The 20,827-nt window shown below is 41.1% G+C and overlaps 1 protein-coding gene across 1 annotated transcript in view; it reads left to right on the forward strand.

The window, feature by feature from the left end:
• The window catches only part of LOC136866246 (DNA repair protein RAD51 homolog 3), a 104,701-nt gene that overhangs the window by 69,438 nt on the left and 14,436 nt on the right, over window positions 1-20,827 (forward strand). Inside the window, exon 6 of the mRNA XM_067143042.2 lies at window positions 5,037-5,165. Coding sequence (XP_066999143.2) covers window positions 5,037-5,165 — 129 coding nt within the window. The remainder of the gene's footprint in view (window positions 1-5,036; window positions 5,166-20,827) is intronic.

The following is a 20,827-nucleotide window of genomic DNA, read 5'->3' on the forward strand; positions in this document are numbered from 1 at the left end:
CCAATCTCTCAATAATATTTTTCACCTTGTCAATCCAGTAATCTCCAAAAGAACTCTTCTTTTGGTACTGGTAAACCATTTGTAGGAGCAAGCCGCCCCCACCCGTTACCAACCTTCTCCAGCACCCCAACGCTCTCTTCATGATATCAACCTCTATATACTCATTATACATAAGTCTAGTCGCTGCATTAGCCGTAAAATTTGGGTTGTCCATTACAATTTTGGCAAATCTGCTAACAATCTGATTTAGTATAATATGATCCTTTTCAACCCCCGCCATATTACTCCTCCATATAACACCCAACTTAAAACCACTGTTTTAAATACCATTCTCTGTATTTTGAAATCAATTCCTGGGAATTTATTTTCCAGTATTCTTATAACTGAAAGTGCTGCTAGTCCCTTCCACTTAGCTTGATTAATTTGGTCGGACCATTTACCATTCCTACTTATACAAACACCCAAATACTCTAGCTTATCTGTCTCCTCTATTACCTCCCCATTTATCACCCAATGCTTCTTTGTCTTCCGTTTCCTATTTTTCCTAGGTACCATTACCTTTGTCTTCCTACTATTTACTCTGAGCGACCATTTCCTAGCATACTCCAAAACCTTATTTAAACTTTTCTGTAATTCTCCTCCCGTCAGCGCCATGAATAATACATTGTCTGCAAATATCAGACCTGGGATTTCTAGATCACCTAATACAGGACTCGCCCACTCCTTCCCATGCCTTTCTAATATGTCATTGATAAAAATAAAAAAAATAATAGGAGATAATTTGCAACCCTGTTTAAAACCTATATTTGATTTGATCAGATCACTTACAACCCCTTCCTCTAATCTAATGCTACAATACACTTCCTCATATATAGCCTTAATCGCACATCTCATCTTTTTGGAAATTCCCACCCTACCCAATCTCTCAAGCAGCGCCTTCCTACTCACTGTATCGAAGGCCTTTTCAAAATTGACCAATGCTATATACACCTTACTTCCTTCCTTCCTCATATACTTATCAATTATTTTCTTCACTATCATCATATTATCCATCATTCTACATCCTTTCCTGAATCTGCTCTGATAGATCGATAATATAGAAAACTCTTCAGCTCATTTTCTCAACCTATTCACAAAAATACCCGTGTACACCTTACTGAGTGCGTCTAAAAGCATTATACCCCTGTAGTTGCTAGGGTTGTTCCTCGCTCCTTTCTTTTTGTAAATAGTGCATATAATACCTTTCTGCCACTCCTTCATGAAATTGGTACCTTTGAACACCTTATTAAATAACTTCATTATACACTCCTTCATCGTACTATTCTTTACTGCTTCTTTCCAAAATACATTTCTTATTCCGTTCCCACCCCCAGCAGTCCTATTTTTGGCTTTGCCTAACACTTCCAATACCTCTTCCCCCGATATTTCTTTATCCAACTCATAACTCCCTACTGTCAACTCCCTCCCAATCACCTCCACCCCTCTGTCTCCCTTCCACCTATCCTTCCCTCCTAACAGTTTACGGAAATATTCCATCCATGTTTCATAATCAATTTTAGGTTTACTGTACCTCATCTCTCCCCTATTAATTTTATTGATTCTCTCCCATACATTTTCACCTTTCTTGCTTTTGCATTCCCCATTGGTCACCTCCGCTTGTTCCTTCCTCCATAACTTTTTCTTTTTTATTGTCTTTGTCTTGTATTCCCTCCTCAGTCTACAAAACCTTTCCCTCTCTTCTCCCCCTCAGTGCTTCCTAAAGTCTTTCAGCGCCCTTAAAACTACTCTCCTCAATCCCTTACACTCACTATTCTACCACCCTTCAGTCTCCTCAACCCTTTTCCCTCTGTGATTGTAACCTCTGCTACCCTCTGTATGGGGTATTCTACTAGCTCTAACGCCCTATCCACATTATTACATTTCAGTGCTACTTCACACCCTATATTAATAATTAGGAACTCATTTTGTAAATACTTATCAAGTCTTACTTTAGTCTCCTCTGTCAATTTATATTTAGTAAGTTTCATACCCATTTCTCTATCACTTGTTCCTTTTCTCAACCTATCCCCATGCTCCAATCTCCTCAAGTTTATAGATATTGGGGCGTGATGAGATTCAGCCCGGTTAACAACCTCCATATTATTTATTCTCGCCAGCATCTCCTCCAAGCTGATTACTAAGTCGTAACATATGTCAACTCCCCCTCGTTATCCCCAGTCCACCATCCATTCAAAATATATAGGTTACCTGCCAAACATAATTCCAGCAGTTTCTGCCCATACCCATTTATTCCAGAATCTTTACTCCTTCTTTCACTCCTCCTTATGCCTTTCGCCTCTTTATTGTATATGGGAAATAAATTCGCTATTCTCGCATTCCAGTCACCCATTAATATCATCCCCGCTTCTTCATACTTCTCCTTGATCCCACTAATTTCCACTACCAGCTCCTCGAAGAAACTATCATTAGCATATATTGAGCCAATAGGGTGGTTATATAAGTCAACCCTCAGCCAAATCACCTCTTCCATATAATTTTCTAATACTCCAATCTTATTGCATATTTCTTCCTTTATTAGCAATGCTATTATTCTGCCTCGGTATCTTCCCCTCCTCCCCTGTTTTTTCTTCATTATGTTCCTTACCACAAATCCTTTCCATGTCAGACTCATTCCTTTTCCTAACCATGTCTCCAAAAGGGCCACAATGTCAAAACTCTCCACTACTATTATCACCCCCCGCCCCTCTCGTTACCCAGTTTATCGTTACCCAGTTTATTTAGTACCCCTTCAATATTTACAGATCCTATTTTCCAATCTAGCTATTTCTTCCCCTCTACTCCCTTAAATTTATTTCCTTCTGTTGTGTTGATCATTCTACTTCTCGTTACCCTCGCTCCTTCTCTATCAGCTCCCCCTTATTCCTTTTTATTCATTTTGGCACTCTCCTTACCAGCCTTATTGTCCTGGCCTTTGTTTTTCTTGCCCCACAAATCTTTTAAACATAGACTCCTTCCCCTACCCAAACCTTCTCGGCATCTTCTTTCTTCTCCTTCCACTGCTTCGTTTGCATGTGACAGCACCAATCCCTCCTCCCTCAGTGATTTTTCCGATGCTCCTTCCTCTTCTGGACAGTGGACTTCGGTCACTTTGTCACGGTTATTCACTACTACGTCAGCACAAGCTTCGACATTCCTTTCACCTTCACCCACTGATTGTTTGCCAACCTGCTGATGTTTGTCATCAATTTCCTGAAGCTTGTTCACTCCTCACACATGTGACCTCCGGCCATTTCCAACTACCAACTGCCGACCTCTAAAATATGCTCTCAGGTCTTGTTTTCTCGCTACCCAAAGATGTTTCCTTAAAATTCTCAGCTCTTTACTTGCTTTGCTACCAATATCACTCTTCAACTACACTTCCTCCCCTTTGAAATTTCCTGCGTTCCGTAACACGATATCCGCCATCAGGGTGGATAATAGCGAGACTTTAATGGGCCTGTTGCCCTTCCTTCTCCCCACTCTATACACATCATCACTGTCAACCTCGCTAAAGTTGATCTTCATTTTCTTTTGCACCACACCCACCACCTTATACACTAAGTCCACTTTATTTTCTCTGGCCCCTTCTTGAATTCCATAAATAAAGATGTTTTTCTTTTTTCCTGATCACCATTAATTCTTTCCATCTTCACATTTACCAGATCCTCTTCTAGGTTTTTGATGTTCTTCCGCAGTATTTCTACCTCTTCTCTGTTGTTTTCCACCTTCCCCTTTAGTTCTTTCATCTCCTCCTTGATGCATTGCTTAATACCCTCAGCCTGGTTCGTTATCAGTTCCCTTACTTAGTCTGCCTGATAAGCCTCCTTCACCAGCTCCTTTATTGCCACAATTTCTTCCCATCGAAGAGCGCCCACGTGACCTGGACCTGGTCCTGGGTTCGTCTCCACTCCCCCTATCATTACCAACACTGCCACCACCACTGCAACAAGCAGCGCTGCCATTAACCCCTCTTTCGTATCCTTTGTCTTCTTATCCTTTACCTCATTGCTCTTCCATCTGCTCTGCCAACTTCCTATCACAACTCTATATTGTTGCAAGGTGTTCCCCATTCCACAGCACTCACTTAGCACATCCGTTCTCTCTGCTTGCTCACTTAAGACTGAACGACAAAAGTACAAGAATGGAAAAAAAATAGGAGGACTGAAAACAATACAGACAATTAAATAATGAAGTGGATAGAAAGTGGTGCAGGGTAGCTAAGGAAGAATGGCTGAAAGAGAAGTGCAAGAATGTTGAAGGTTGTATGGTCGTAGGAAAGGTAGATGCTGCGTATAGAAAAATCAAGGAATATTTTGGAGAAAGGAAAACTAGGTGTATGAATATTAAGAGCTCAGGTGGAAAACCACTTCTAGGGAGAGAAGACAAGGCAGAAAGATGGCAGGAACATATTGACAATTGTATCAAGCGAAAGAAGCTCTTACCATTCCTTTGTGCTGGGGCTGTACCTTAATTAAGGCTATGGCCGCTTCCTTCCAACTCCTAGTACTTTCCTATCCCATCATCGCCATAGGACCTATCTCAGTGCGATGTAAAGCCACTAGCAGAAAAAAAAGAAAAAAAGAAAAATATTCCTTCGTAATGTATGGTTGTCTTATTTTTTTTTTTTTGCTACTTGTTTTACATCACACCGACACAGATAGGTCTTATGGCGATGATGAGATAGGAAAGGCCTAGGAATGAGAAGGAAGCAGCTGTGGTCTTAATTAATGTATAGCCCCAGCATTTGCCTGGTGCAAAAATGGGAAACTATGGAAAACCATCTTCAGGGCTGCCGACAGTGGGGTTCAAACCCTCTATCTCCCGCGGATGCAAGCTCACAGCTGCGTGCCCCTAACCGCACGGCCAACTTGCCCGGTAAATGTATGTTGTGATGTCTCATTTTTCCCTACTTTCTTTTCTATATACCTTTTCCTGTCCTACATTTTTGTTTGCATTCTGATTTATTTCTAGTGTTGAATCTTCAAATTTTGTTTTAGATAAAGTTAATTGTTGTGGACAGCTTATCATTCCCATTCCTTCATGGAACATCATCTTTAGAGAGAACAAGACTGCTTTACCAGTTCCTGGGTGATCTACAAACTCTGGCTATTGCCCACGGAATAGCGGTGAGTTTTTCTTATTGTTTTAAAATAAGTTCATAGAACTAGAAGTCTCCAATTTAAAAAAATACTCTTGAAATTTGTGTTCATTTGAATGATGGATGAATGATGGACTCAATGTTAGGCCCTTTAACTACCTCTGCATGATCATGCACATTAATTTTGAAGGTTGTATTTGACTGTCATAATCATTTAGAGTCCTCAACATGTGATGAATTTAATTTTGATTCTTTATTGACAATTTTGCAATAAAAAATAAAATAAAAAATAAAAATAAAATAAACAAGTATAAATGGTCCACCAAGTCAATACATTTAGATTTATTTACAATTTACCATTGCAAAAACATCAGAAAAGGAGCACTGTCATGTTTCAGCCTCTTTAGGTCATTTTCAGCTGCTTTGAAATGTCAAAAATAAAAGTGTAAAACTATGATACTTTAGATGCTAGGAATAAAATTTACATTCTTGTAAAATCATAGGAATAAAATCATGGGGATTAAAACATTACAGACGAAGAGTTGTCCCTTATTATATGAATGTAAAACAATATTTAGGTCTTCAAAGACCATATTGATAGGCATATTCATTAACAATATGTTTGTTCCATATAATATATTGGCAGCCAAAAATTTTTGAGTTTAAAGTATGTCAAATGTAATGCCAGCCAAGTAGGAGTGTTACAGTTTGAACTGCAGTTAAATCACCTTAAGACGTGTGAAGTCTAAAAAAAGAATGAAAAGTGATGAAAAGAAGGAAGAAAGTTGCAAAGGGAAGAAGATCCTTATAAAATAATAAATAATAGGAAGTTGTTGTTTGAGTCATCAGTCCATAGACTTTTTTGATACAGCTCTCCATGCCACCCTATCCTGTGCTAACCTTTTCATTCCTACATAACTACTACATCTGCTCTAATCTGCTTGTCATATTCATATCTTGGTCTACTCCTGCCGTTTTATACCACCTACACTTCCCTCGAAAACCAACTGTACAAGTCCTGGCTGTCTTAACATATGTCCTATCATTCTATCTCTTCTTCTGGTCAAATTTAGCCAAATCGATCTCCTCTCACCAATTTGATTCAGTATCTCTTCATTCGTGATTCTATCTACCCATCTCACCTTCAGCATTCTTCTGTAACACCACATTTCAAAAGCTTCTATTCTCTTTCTTTCTGAGCTAGTTATCGTCCATATTTCACTTCCATACAATGTCACGCTCCAGACGAAAGTCTTCAAAAACATCTTTCCAATTGTTCGAAGTGAACAAATTTCTTTTCTTAAGAAAGGCCTTCCTTGCTTGTGCTAGTCTGCATTTTATGTCCTCCTTACTTCTGCCATCATCAGTTATTTTCCTACCCAAGTAACAATATTCATCTACTTCCTTTAAGACTTCATTTTTTAATCTAATATTTCCTGCATCACGTGACTTTGTTCGACCGCACTCCATTACTTTTGTTTTGGACTTATTTAGACGGCAGCGCGTTGGCCTCTCACTGCTGGATACCATGGTTCAAATCCCGGTCACTCCATATGAGATTTGTGCTGGACAAACCGGAGGCGGGACAGGTTTTTCTCCGGGTACTCCGGTTTTCCCTGTCATCTTTCATTCCAGCAACACTCTCCATTATCATTTCATAGCATCTATCAGTCATTAATAAATCACTTTGGGAGTGGCAATCCCATCGTACTACTAGCCTCTATATGCTTCATTCGTTACATCCCTGACCCGGTCAATGACTGGAGAACAGGTTGTAGGTTTTCATTCACGTATATATAGTATGAGCATTTCCGTCTCCGTTGCTAAATGGTTAGGGCGTTTTGGTCTTCGGTTGAAGGGGTATCGATCAGGTCGTGGATGTTAACTTTCCTTGGTTAATTCCGATGGTTCAGGGGCTGTGTGCTCGCGCGCCGACTTATACATTAGGATTCATCTTAGGTAGAACTGCATTTTCATAAGAACAATGATCGCCTATCACGCGACAACTCGCAAGACGTGCACCCTGCTTCGGAGGCCACACACCATTATTATTGTTGTATTATTATTGTTATTATATTTACATGATGAAAAATGCCCAAAGTACCCATATTTTATTATTTTGCTTTCCCACTATTTTTATGTCACCTGCATTTATTGTTTTCCCGCATCCATCGTCATTTTCCCCCTCCCCCTTGAAGAACAATGCATCAAGGTTTTACTGTATAACCTATGATTTGACATCTAATTTTCTCAAAGTTAATACTAAGAAACACAGATCCCCTTTTCAAACTATGAAAATTCAAACCGGAACGAATAAAATCTGGTTTCAAGATGAAATTAGATTCTTATAATAAGAAGAAATCTTTTCTTAATAATAGATTATATGAGACACATGTCGAGATAAGTAATTTTCTTTCTTACACTCATTGGAATATTTTTCAATCTTATGTCGATTTTAGGTTACAATCCACGTTATCAAAAAAAACATCAGATTCTAGAGGAAAAGTTAAAATTCTTAAAAAGACTCTAAATCCACAGCCAAAAGAACACACACTCCCTCTGACAGACTTGCTCAGTTTCACTCCCTGTTTATTAATCTCTCTAAAGTGACATTGAATGATATTGAGACATCCATATTGAGCAAGGGTCCAAAACACAACCGGCCCTCCTCCAACCTTCTCAATGACGTCATCACCACTACAGTGGAAGCCAAGTTAGCCATTAGTAAACTGCTGGTAGATAAACAAGAAGAAATGAGATTTGAAGCTAAAGAAACTGAATAACATCTTCAACTCTATATCTAACAGAAACCCTTCCATCCCAATAATCAATGCCAATAATAATAATAATATATGCCAAACTAAACTCCCAACACAAAGACAAATATTAGATTTTAAGAAAATCACTGACAATGTTATTATGAATAAGTCAAATTACATAGAAAAAACTAAACAATTCTTCACAGACAGCTCATTTTCAGTAATCAAAAGAGACCCTACACTAAAAATTCAGCATCAGCTTAAACAAACACTAAAAAATGTGTCATGTCTGTTACCGTGTTTTTGCGGTAGTTATGCGTGAAAGAAGGTGCGGGGTGGTGAATAGGTCTCAAGCTATGAAAGTAAAATTAATTTAAAATTTAACAAGGTTATATTTTTCTTTCAAAATAAAGAAATAACAAGCATGGCAGGTACAGAGTAGCAAGGCAACAAAGAGCAACAATAGTATTTACAGGTTTTGGGCTTCAGGCCCCGAACTTCCTATTCTCGAGCAGTTAGCCCGAATTTACATGTACATAAGGTTCAGCAAAGGGGCAGAAAACCCCAATTATGCCCAGGAGTACTGGCTCCAAATTACACAGTAATACCTCCTAGAGGCACGCAGAAACAAATTGCAAAAGAGCGATCCGCTCTCAAGGTTTTAAGCCTATCACAAGGCCACACCTAACTCCACCTTCAAGTTGTCCTCTAAGGACATATACACAGGGATAAAATACCCAACCTACTGAGGTCTATTAAATGAAAAGAGGGATAATTACATGACCTCTAAAACACCAAGTTGAGAGGAGGCGAACTGCACTCCTAATACATTTTGTTTTTAAAACCTAATTTGGCTCTAGGCCGCAAATGCAAGGGCTAATCCCATACTAAAGAGGAGACTTAAGAAAGAAACAAATTTACATTACGTTAAGGAAGAATCGGTTGTGAGAAGTAAGTTCACCTCAAAACAATATGATTGGGAGCTCGAGAGGGTTAAGCACTCTCTATCCCGATATGCCTTTTAAAGATAGAATAGATACACTTTAAGGAAGGTTACATGATGGAAAAACTTCGGACCCGCCCCGAGAGTTAAACTGCTGAGCTAGCAAAGAAAGAAGTTATTAATTGGCCATTACCTTGTTGTTGACCGCTGCCGAAGAAAGAGGCGCTTCTCGCCCCCTGCTATGTACTTTACACACTGAAAGATGGAACAGAAGTGGCCCGGAGACCCTAAAATCAGCAGTTTATATCCTCTCGCGGAAGGTTCGAGGCGTTAGGGGAATGAAAACACCCTCCCACAAACTCTTTATTGGGTAGGATACAGCAACATATTCAAGTTGGGGGAAGATACCTCTGATTGGTCAGAAATTAATAACAGAAATTCGGGATTGGTTAAATGCAAAACAAGGGGAAAGAGAGGGGTATACAGCCAACTTAAACAATAACAGAAAGAAATTTAACAAGAAACAAACTTTTGAAATAAAAATTTTCTCCAAAAAACAGTTCTTTCACTCCGCACTAGGGTGCACTATTGTTGATCTTCAGTAGTGTCCTCTAGAAGAGAAAGTTCACACTTCTTTCTACAAGCGAAACAAAAATACGTCGAAAATGACACAGTTCAAAAACTCTAAAATTTCCAGGTAGTGACATCTTCTGAGAAACTTGAAGATTAATACGTCAATAAAGTTCAGACTTCCTCCAGCAGAGGAGTTTCAACTGGCGCACATTTTAAATTAGCGGCGTGGAGGTGTACCGCCCGGTACAGACCTCCCCCCCCAAATGTTCCTCCAGAGGTGACACATGAAATTTGTTTGAAAACAAGGTCCAAGTTTTGATATAGATATGGAGATTAATTGCCGAAGAATTTATAAGATTTTCTTAATGTGGTTTGATTCAGTTTCAAAATTTTTGTTGTAACTGGAGAAGTAAAGTTTTTATGTTTGTAGAAGTTGAATTCAGAAGGAAAACTTTAGTTTTTAAAGTTGAGGAAAATTTTCTAAGTCCACCAAAATTTGCAGTAGAATACCCAAGAAAGGGTAGTAAAGTTGATCTGGAATGTCCATATAGTTGATGTTGATTAAGTTGGATGGCCAGACCGGCCATTGCAGCTTGCGTCCAGAGGAGGCCGCTCGGACCCCTCAAGTACCCTGAGATACCGCTCGCCCGCACTGTGAGGGGAGCAGTGGTGTAGAAGCACGCCGCGCCCGCGGTGAACATATACAGGCTGCGGGCAAGTAGCAGATCGTGCGCCGCACATCAGCCTTGGTCGGGAGGAGAGCTCCGGCTCGCCATGCACATATCGTCCTCGCTGGGGTCGAGGGGGCCCTTCCTCTAGCCCAGTCGCGGCACGGCGCCACGAGGCTGCGGGGGCACTGAAACATTAAAACTAGGCGGCAGAATTGTTGGACCATCATCATTTTTTGAGGGCACAGGCTTGGTGGAGAGGTTGAGGGGCCAGCGGCGTGCAGATATCCATGGCATTTAATATAAGCAAGCCACAGTGTGTATAGCAGGAGACGGGAGCGTGGTAATGGCCGTGGTAAGGACAGAATGGCAGTTTAGCGGTGCGGGGAGGGTTTACAAAAATACTTACATATGAAACTAAATTTTATAGAAGGGGCAGAAAGCCTTAAAAGTGAAACTCAAAAAAAAAATATAACCTTCATATTCCTTTCAAATTATATGAAGCAAGTTGACACAAAATTTACACTGGTTTCACCTGTGACAGGTGAACCCTAAATATCCTCTCGGTGGCTGGATTACTTAATAACAACGTAACCGGCGTAAGAAAATCGAGAATGATACAAGGCCCATGAAATCTGGGGGCAAGCTTGCCCGCGGGAACAAAGTTCTTGACCATAACTTGGTCACCTACCTTCAAAGGGGTGGGTCTCCGTCCACGATCATACCTTTCCCTAACCTTTTCATGAGACACTTTAAGATTGGCTTTAGCTTTCTTCCAAAGATCTTTAATGTTGTCCGGATCTATTGTCTCGGGTAGAATGTCACTCAGAGACCAGAGGTTAGAGAGCGGCGTGTTGGGAACAAACTTGAACATCAAAGAGGCTGGAGTAAATTTATGTGATTCATGAACTGCCGAATTCAAAGCAAAAGCTAACCAATGCAGGGACGTATCCCACCTGGAATGATCTTCATGATGATAGGCAATAAGCGCGGACCTGAGATTACGGTTAACCCGTTCAGCCAGAGATGGTTGAGGGTAATAAGCAGAAGTTGTCACATGAGAGATGGACAGGTCAAAGCAGAATTTACGAAATAAATTAGATGTAAACGCCTTAGCATTATCAGATACAATATATTGGCACGGACCAAAAGAGGCAAAAATAGAATTTAGGCAAGTAATGGTGGACTGAGCGGTAGCCAGCTTAGTCGGAAATAACCAGGAAAATCTTGTAAAACCATCTACGCATACAAAGATGAACTTGTTGGCATTTCCCTTTGACTGGGGGAAGGGTCCTACATAATCAATATACAGACGTTCCATGGGGCGCGACGCTTGATGCGAAGACAAAAGGCCTACCTTGGTGGACATGGTGGGTTTACTGATTAAACAGGGTTTGCAAGCCTTCACTAGTTCACGGATTTCACCGTCCATACCTTTCAGATGAACATTTCACGAATCTTATCACGAGTTTTAAAGATACCAAGATGCCCTCCTAATGGGGTCTCATGATAATACTTGAAGATCATAGGTACAAGAACAGCTGGAACGACAACTTTCATCATCTTATCATGCCTCGATGGGCAACATAAAACACCATTCCTCAGAACATAAGGGACAACATGTTCCCCAGAAGAAAGGGTTTCCATTATCGGAGCCAGCGTCGGATCTTCACGTTGGTATTTCTCGATATCCCTAAAGAGCATGGGAGCATCAGTTAAGATGGCATTAACATCAGATAGTATGGACTCGGGAGGTGATGAACTGTCGACCGGTTCATGGGTCTCGACGTCGTTGGAAAACATACGGCTGAGTCCATCAGCAACAACATTTTCAGTACCTCTGATATGCCTGACATCGAATTCGAAGGCAGAAATACGGATGGCCCAACGGGCTATACGACCAGTACGACGCGGCCTACCTAAGACCCAGCTTAAAGCTTGATTATCTGTCTCCAGGTCGAATTTGACGTGTTCCAGATAGAGACGGAACTTTTCTAAGGCGAATAAGACTGCCAAACCTTCGAGCTCATAGATGGAATACTTGGCTTCTTGAGCCGATAGAGTCCTAGATGCATAGGCGATGGGTCGCCTCCCTAGTTCAGTCTCTTGAAGAAGGACTGCCGCTACTGCTGACGACGACGCGTCGGTTTGGACGATGAATTTCTTCGAGAAATCAGGCATAGCAAGTACAGGGGCATTACAGAGAGCTAATTTAAGATCTTCAAAAGCGGCTTGTTGAGAAGGTCCCCACTCGAATTGATGCCTTTCCTACGAAGAAGGTTTAAGGGCGCCGCTCTATTAGCGAAGTTAGGAATAAACTTCCTGAAGAAATTCACCATACCAATGAACCTGGCGATACCTTTAATGTCCTTGGGAGGTTTAAAATCACGGATGGCCTGTGTTCTAGAATGATCGACTGCTACACCATCAGGTGACACAATATGCCCTAGGAATGACATAGAGGGCTTAGCAAAGGCAACCTTGGACAACTTGACAGTTAACCCAGCCTTACGAAGGCGATCGAGAACTTCTCGCAGATGATCTAGATGTTCTTCAAAAGTCTCTGAAAATACAACGACATCATCCAAGTAGTGGTACAAGTACTCAAATTTGATGTCGAAGAAGACCCTATCTAGCAGCCTAGTGAGTACAGCTGCTCCAGTGGGGAGCCCGAAAGGCACGCGGTTGTATTCGTATAAATTCCAGTCCGTGGCAAACGCTGTAAGATGTTTAGACTCTTCGGCAAGGGGAATTTGATTATAGGCCTGATTCAAGTCCAAGATAGTAAAGAACTTGGCCTTACGAAACCATGAAAAACAAGAATGAAGGTCAGGAAGGGGCACAGATTGCAACACCACCTTCCGATTTAGAGCCCTATAATCAATGACAGGCCTGAAGCCTCCTTGGGGTTTCGGGACTAGAAAAATAGGCGAAGAATACGCCGACTTAGAGGGCCTAATAATACCATCCTTCAACATTTGAGCGATGATTTCTTTCAATGCCTTCATTTTAGGTGGAGATAGCCTATATGGTGGAAAACGGACAGGAATCGAATCCGTGACCTCAATTTTGTATTCGATAAGGTCAGTAACACCAAGAGTATCAGAGAACACCTCTGGAAATGACTGACACAACTTACGAATACTATCAGCCTGCTCCTCAGGTAGATGTCTAAGGTCTAACAACATCTCATCCTGGGTAGGCGAAATAGATGAACATGATACAGAATTACACTTTAACAAGGGAATTTTACAATTGGACGCAAATTTGAATGTGCACGACCTCCTCTGGAGATCGAGCACAAGACCAGTGTGAGAAATGAAGTCGCTCCCAGTATGATGGGGCAAGACAAGTGCTTAGCCACAAACAGTTTGATTTTCCATGTAAATTTAAAAATACGAATTTTGGCATTTACAGAACCTAGAATTTCTAATGGGGATGAATTAGCCGAAACATATTGAACAGGAGATGAATCATAGTCAGGTAATTTACAAACAGACTTAAATTTTGAATACCATTGGTCCGAAATAATTGAACAAACACTGCCTGAATCTAATAGAGCGGTTATAGGCTCGTTATTTAACTCAATCTTAAGAAAAGGAACAGGTGCGGGGGTATCCGCCGCAATCCTAAGACATTCTTTAGGGCATTCAAAAGATGAATTTGAAGACTGATCGTTCCCTGAATTCACGACCTTTTTGCCAGTGGCTGAGCCTTGGGAAGCAGGATTAGTCGACTCAGCCGAAGTCACTAGTCATTTTTTATTATTGGCATTGGTGGAATTTGCACCAGAAGTTGAGCAGGAGGGGGTGCTATTTGAGTTTGGGCAATTCTTGGCGATATGTGAGAAAGCCCCACATTTAAAACAGCCTTGTGATGAACCAGCTCCATTATTTGCCCTACTAGACTTGATCAGTGGACACTTATTGCGCAGATGGTCGGGCGACCCGCAAGCAAAACATTTACGGGGTGTGACTGGTCGGCGAGGTGGAGGCCGAATATTACTAAAGGAAGGTGGGGGTTCTTTCGCGACACGCAAGGAATCGGCGTATCTAACTCCTTCCGCTGAGACGGCCAATGCTTCAAGTTCAGAGAAAGTTTGCGGGCACGCCGCGAAACACAAATATGACCTATAGGATGGTGAGATACCTTCCACAATGGCTTGTACAATCTGATCCTCAGGGAAGTGAAGAGCAAACACCCTAGTATAAAACTTAATGTCCTGTATGAAATCAGCCAAGTTTTCATCCAAGCGTTGTACACGGTAATAGTACTTCTGAATCAGAAATGACCTCGCGCGGGCGGGAATAAAATTTGCAAGCAAGTGTGCATGAAAATCTTCAATAGATGACTGTTCAGCTATGGCTCTTACTATTTTGTCAGAGAGAATACCAATTGCATAAGGATAGATAATTTGCAAAATTTGACATGGAGAAAGAGAAAACACAAGGACATGATCCTGAAATTCAACTAGAAATCTTAAAAATGAAATTACGTCACTGGTGGTATTAACGGAAAACTTAGAGATACCTCTGAGCAACATTGCCAGTGGATGAGGCAAGCTACTAAACCCGGGTGACATAGTAAGTAAAGGTTTCAATGGCAAGGAAGTTAATTCAGAACGTACATTATTTAATGAGTTACGGCGTTCAGACTCGTCCAATGGGGCAGAGGTTGTTTGAGGAGCGATGGTTTTCCTATTTGCTTCTCCCTTAGGAGGCTCTTCTTCACTACCTACATTCACAGTGGTGGGTAGATCGCTTTTGGGAGGAACCTCCCCCGTTAACAATTGAGTGACCTTGCTAGACAATTCAGAAATATTTTCAAGCAGCGTACTAGCTTCCTTCCTCTGAACGTCATTCAACTTCAGAGACAACAGATCGTTAACTCTATTTGAAAAGTGATGTAGCCTGGCTTGCACACGCTTAATTTGATTAGGAGAAGGATCATTTTCATCAAAAAAACTAACTACAGAAGCTAGCCCAGTAATATTCTCGACGATCGTGGAAAGAGAGTCGTCAACTTCTTTCTCTCCCAAGGTGGGGATGGAAATGGGCAAATCAAGGGACTCTCTAAGCTTATTTGTGTCTACTGCAACCGTGCCTCCAGATTGCACATTTCTAATAGTTAATTCATAGATTAACTCCTCCTTGCGCAAATAGTTAAGATGGAGAACATCGCGAGGGCCGGGCATGATGACAGAACAATTTTGAAAAAATCAAAAAAATTCCAGCAACTGAGAAAATTGTTAGAGTTCGGAACAAAACAATGTTTAGCCGTCAAAAGGGGCTAAATTGAGACCCATTCAACCACGCTCTGCTACCACTTGTTACCGTGTTTTTGCGGTAGTTATGCGTGAAAGAAGGTGCGGGGTGGTGAATAGGTCTCAAGCTACGAAAGTAAAATTAATTTAAAATTTAACAAGGTTATATTTTTCTTTCAAAATAAAGAAATAACAAGCATGGCAGGTACAGAGTAGCAAGGCAACAAAGAGCAACAATAGTATTTACAGGTTTTGGGCTTCAGGCCCCGAACTTCCTATTCTCGAGCAGTTAGCCCGAATTTACATGTACATAAGGTTCAGCAAAGGGGCAGAAAACCCCAATTATGCCCAGGAGTACTGGCTCCAAATTACACAGTAATACCTCCTAGAGGCACGCAGAAACAAATTGCAAAAGAGCGATCCGCTCTCAAGGTTTTAAGCCTATCACAAGGCCACACCTAACTCCACCTTCAGGTTGTCCTCTAAGGACATATACACAGGGGTAAAATACCCAACCTACTGAGGTCTATTAAATGAAAAGAGGGATAATTACATGACCTCTAAAACACCAAGTTGAGAGGAGGCGAACTGCACTCCTAATACATTTTGTTTTTAAAACCTAATTTGGCTCTAGGCCGCAAATGCAAGGGCTAATCCCATACTAAAGAGGAGACTTAAGAAAGAAACAAATTTACATTACGTTAAGGAAGAATCGGTTGTGAGAAGTAAGTTCACCTCAAAACAATATGATTGGGAGCTCGAGAGGGTTAAGCACTCTCTATCCCGATATGCCTTTTAAAGATAGAATAGATACACTTTAAGGAAGGTTACATGATGGAGAAACTTCGGACCCGCCCCGAGAGTTAAACTGCTGATCTAGCAAAGAAAGAAGTTATTAATTGGCCATTACCTTCTTGTTGACCGCTGCCGAAGAAAGAGGCGCTTCCCGCCCCCTGCTATGTACTTTACACACTGAAAGATGGAACAGAAGTGGCCCGGAGACCCTAAAATCAGCAGTTTATATCCTCTCGCGGAAGGTTCGAGGCGTTAGGGGAATGAAAACACCCTCCCACAAACTCTTTATTGGGTAGGATACAGCAACATATTCAAGTTGGGGGAAGATACCTCTGATTGGTCAGAAATTAATAACAGAAATTCGGGATTGGTTAAATGCAAAACAAGGGGAAAGAGAGGGGTATACAGCCAACTTAAACAATAACAGAAAGAAATTTAACAAGAAACAAACTTTTGAAATAAAAATTTTCTCCAAAAAAACAGTTCTTTCACTCCGCACTAGGGTGCACTATTGTTGATCTTCAGTAGTGTCCTCTAGAAGAGAAAGTTCACACTTCTTTCTACAAGCGAAACAAAAATACGTCGAAAATGACACAGTTCAAAAACTCTAAAATTTCCAGGTAGTGACATCTTCTGAGAAACTTGAAGATTAATACCGTCAATAAAGTTCAGACTTCCTCCAGCAGAGGAGTTTCAACTGGCGCACATTTTAAATTAGCGGCGTGGAGGTGTACCGCCCGGTACAATGTCTATTAACAGACAAAGAAAGAAATAAGTTGATTAATATTAATCAGGCCTGCCAACTGCCAAAGCACTTCCCAAAATACATAAAACTGATGTTCATATCCGACCCTTCATTAATTAGAAACCCAGCCCTTTATATAAAATTTCACAGTTCATCCAACATTTCCTCAAAAAAAAAAAAAAAAAAAAAAAAAGATCATTTTTATCTGGGAATTCCATTAAGAACACTAATGAATTGGTTGAAAAACTAAATCATGTTGCTGTTCAACCCAACTATTCTCTCCATTCCTTCGTTATTGTTAACATGTACGCAAGCATCCCGATTTCAAAAATTTGTCCCAATATTCACAACCATTTAAATAAACACAGTGGCCTGAGCCCACTAGAAATTCAAGATTTCATCTCTAATCTAAAAATGGTTTTGAATAACAATTATTTCACATTTGACAATAGCATTTATCAGCAAAATGGGTTAGCTATGGGATCGCCAGCATCAGGCATCCTAGTTGAAATCAATCTGGATCATCTAGAACACACTAAAAGTAATAATAATAACATTTTTAATAATATTATTTTTTGGACAAGATATGTGGATGACACTCTTATGATCATGAACGAAAGTGCAACTGATGCCATCACCACCCTATCCAATTGTAATCACATTGACCCACATATCAAGTTTACACTAGAATCAGAGAATGATAAAAACTCAATTATTTAGGACTAATGATTATCAGACAACCTGCTTCATTGAGCTACAAGATTATTAGAAAACCAATGCACACTGCTAACACAATCCATCAAGATCCTGTACACCCACATGCCCATAAATGTGCAGCATACCATATTCACAATAATACACCGTGCTTTTAGCATCCCGCTGTCTAAAAAGAACTTAAAAACGAATTAAACACCATTCGCAGTATAGCTAAATTGAAATGGAAATGGCATATGGCTTTTAGTGCCGGGAGTGTCCAAGGATATGTTCGGCTTGCCAGGTGCAGGTCTTTTGATTTGACTCCTGTAGGCGACCTGCGCGTCGTGATGAGGATGAAATGATGATGAAGACGACACATACACCCAGTCCCCATGCCAGCGAAATTTACTAATGATGGTAAAAATTCCCAACCCTGCCGGGAATCAAACCCGGGACCCCTGTGAACAAAGGCCAGCATGCTAACCATTTAACCATGGAGCCGGATATAGCTAAAAAAATAATAATAGAATAAGCGAGGAGATACATCGTAGAATAATAGCTGGAAACAGGGCCTATTATGCTAATCTTACATTATTTAAATCTCGTCTATTGTCTAAACTTACAAAATTCAAAATATATAGGACCCTTATTAGACCTGTAGTGACATATGGCTCAGAAGCCTGGAACCTTTTAGTTGATGACGCAAATAAATTAAAGATATTTGAAAGAAAGATTATTAGACGAATATATGGCCCAATTCAAGACCAGAATGGTTGGAGGATAAGGACGAATGCTGAAATACAAAACATATTAGACCAGGAGGATATAGTTAGATTTATTAAGGCACAGAGACTGCGATGGCTTGGCCACGTGGAAAGAATGGAGGAAGATCGAATGCCAAGAAAAGTAGTTAAATCCCGAGCAGACAAAAGACGGCGACAAGGAAGGCCCCGTAATAGATGGAGTGATGAAGGTGAAGCTGACTTGAGGGCAATGAACATCCGCCCATGGAGACCAGCCGCTCAGGATCGAAGTAGATGGCAGACTATCATAGAAGAGGCCAAGGCTCACACAGGGCTGTAGCGCCGGATAAGTAAGTAAGTTCTTTCAACTTAGGGAACAAGTGATAGTCACTGGGCGCCAAGTCAGGACTATAGGGTGGGTGGGTGATGTTGTTCCACTGAAACTGTCGCAGGAGAGCAACGGTTTGCCAGGCGACGTGCAGGCAAGCACTGTCATGAAGAATGTTTACGCCCTTGCTCAACATTCCTCTTCTCTGATTCTGAATTGCCCGTCTGAGTTTTTTCAGGGTCTCACAGTACCTGTCAACATTAACTGTGGTCCCAGCGGGCATAAAGTCAACCAACAATACCCCTTTTCGATCCCAAAACACAGTTGTCATGACTTTACCGGCAGACTGTGTTTGCTTGAATTTCTGCGGCTTTGGCGAAGAGGGATGCCGCTACTGGCGTGATTGTTGCTTGGTCTCAGGTGTAAAGTGGAACAACCAGGTTTCATCACCCGTGACAATTGAGTCCAAAAAGTTGTCCTGTTCAGCTGCAAAGCATTGAAGAAATGCGCGGGAAGAATCAACTTGTTGCCGCATGTGGTCTTCAGACAATTTTTGTTGTATGTATTTTAATGTTATAATTATTCCTGCAACATAGTCTTTGCCTGGTATACGTATGTTTTAGGTATCACATAATCTGTTTAATTTTTATTTGGCTGAAGATGGCCACTAAGTGGCTGAAACTAGTCCTAAGACTGATGTAATATTATTTACTTAATATATTGTATTGAAAAGGTCAATTTATTTCTTATAATTGCACTTCAGTATGGAACAAACATGAAATTTATAGCTTATAATAAAGGAAATAATTATAATCACGGGAATAGGACCAGCTTTTGGGTGGTTAGGCCGTGTGCATTTTGCAGAGTTTCGCCCAGACGAGCCATTTGGGCTCATCAGCTGGAATGGCACGCCCCTCCAGGACTCTGCTTAGCAGTGGCAGACCAAACGGCCTAACCACCCAAAAGCTGGTTCTATTCCCGTGATTATAAGATCTGCGGCCGTGAAAGCCACTTTTGATATTGTATCTTCATGGGGGAGTGCGTATTTTTTAACGGAGAATTCACTTCTCCTTTAGCAGGTTAGCAATCCCTATTTGCTAACACGGCGGGGCCACACAGTTTGGTCTGCCAACTGCTAAGCAGAGTCCTGGAGGGGTGTGCCATTCCAGCTGATGAGCCCAAATGGCACATCTGGGCGAAACTCTGCAAAATGCACACGGCCTAACCACCCAAAAGCTGGTTCTATTCCCGTGATTATAAGATCTGCGGCCGTGAAAGCCATTTATGATATTGTATCTCCATGGGGGAGTACGTATTTTTGAACGGAGAATTCACTTCTCCTTTAGCAGGTTAGCAATACCTATTTGCTAACACGGCGGGGCCACACAGTTTGGTCTGCCACTGCTAAGCAGAGTCCTGGAGGGGCGTGCCATTCCAGCTGATGAGCCCAAATGGCACGTCTGGGTGAAACTCTGCAAAATGCACACGGCCTAACCACCCAAAAGCTGGTTCTATTCCCGTGATTATAAGATCTGGGACCGTGAAAGCCATTTTTAATAAAGGAAATCATTGTTATGCTTTGCGGCATGTGTAGGTATAACGTGTTCAGCACAACTGAGTGTGCAACCGTTGATCTATGTTTACTAGTTTTATTGCATACAGCAATGCATCCAATGTTAACGTATTACATATGACCTACTATGTCCATTTTTGTTAGAAATGAAATGTGTCCATTAGCGTATACATTTTTTCCAAAATGTTAAGGGGGAAAACTGAGGTCCTTCTTTTTTGCCATGGTGCCCATTATGCAAGTCAGTACAGTATTTTGGCCTGAAGTCGTGTGTTCACCATTTGCCGTTATGTCTGCTTAAAAGTTTTATGTTCACCATTTGAAATGGGAGGTGGTGGTGGTGATTATTGTTTTAAGAGGAAGTACAACTAGGCAACCATCCTCTATATAACACTAATCAGAGGGAAAAATGGAAGGGGCCCGACACTTCGAAAAATGAAGGTATCGGCCAAAGGAAGACAAGGGCCGCGAAGGGCATGAAAAATGAAAGACTCTCTAGCCCTCGCAAACCTAATAGCGTCGGTGTCGGAAAAGGACAAGAGTTGACCAAGGGAGGTTGGATAGGATAGATAAAAGTAAGGAGCCTGGCACAAGTAAGTGGAAGCAA

This window comes from Anabrus simplex, chromosome 3, assembly GCF_040414725.1.
Source record: "Anabrus simplex isolate iqAnaSimp1 chromosome 3, ASM4041472v1, whole genome shotgun sequence".
In the NCBI taxonomy this organism is placed as follows: Eukaryota; Metazoa; Arthropoda; class Insecta; order Orthoptera; family Tettigoniidae; genus Anabrus; species Anabrus simplex.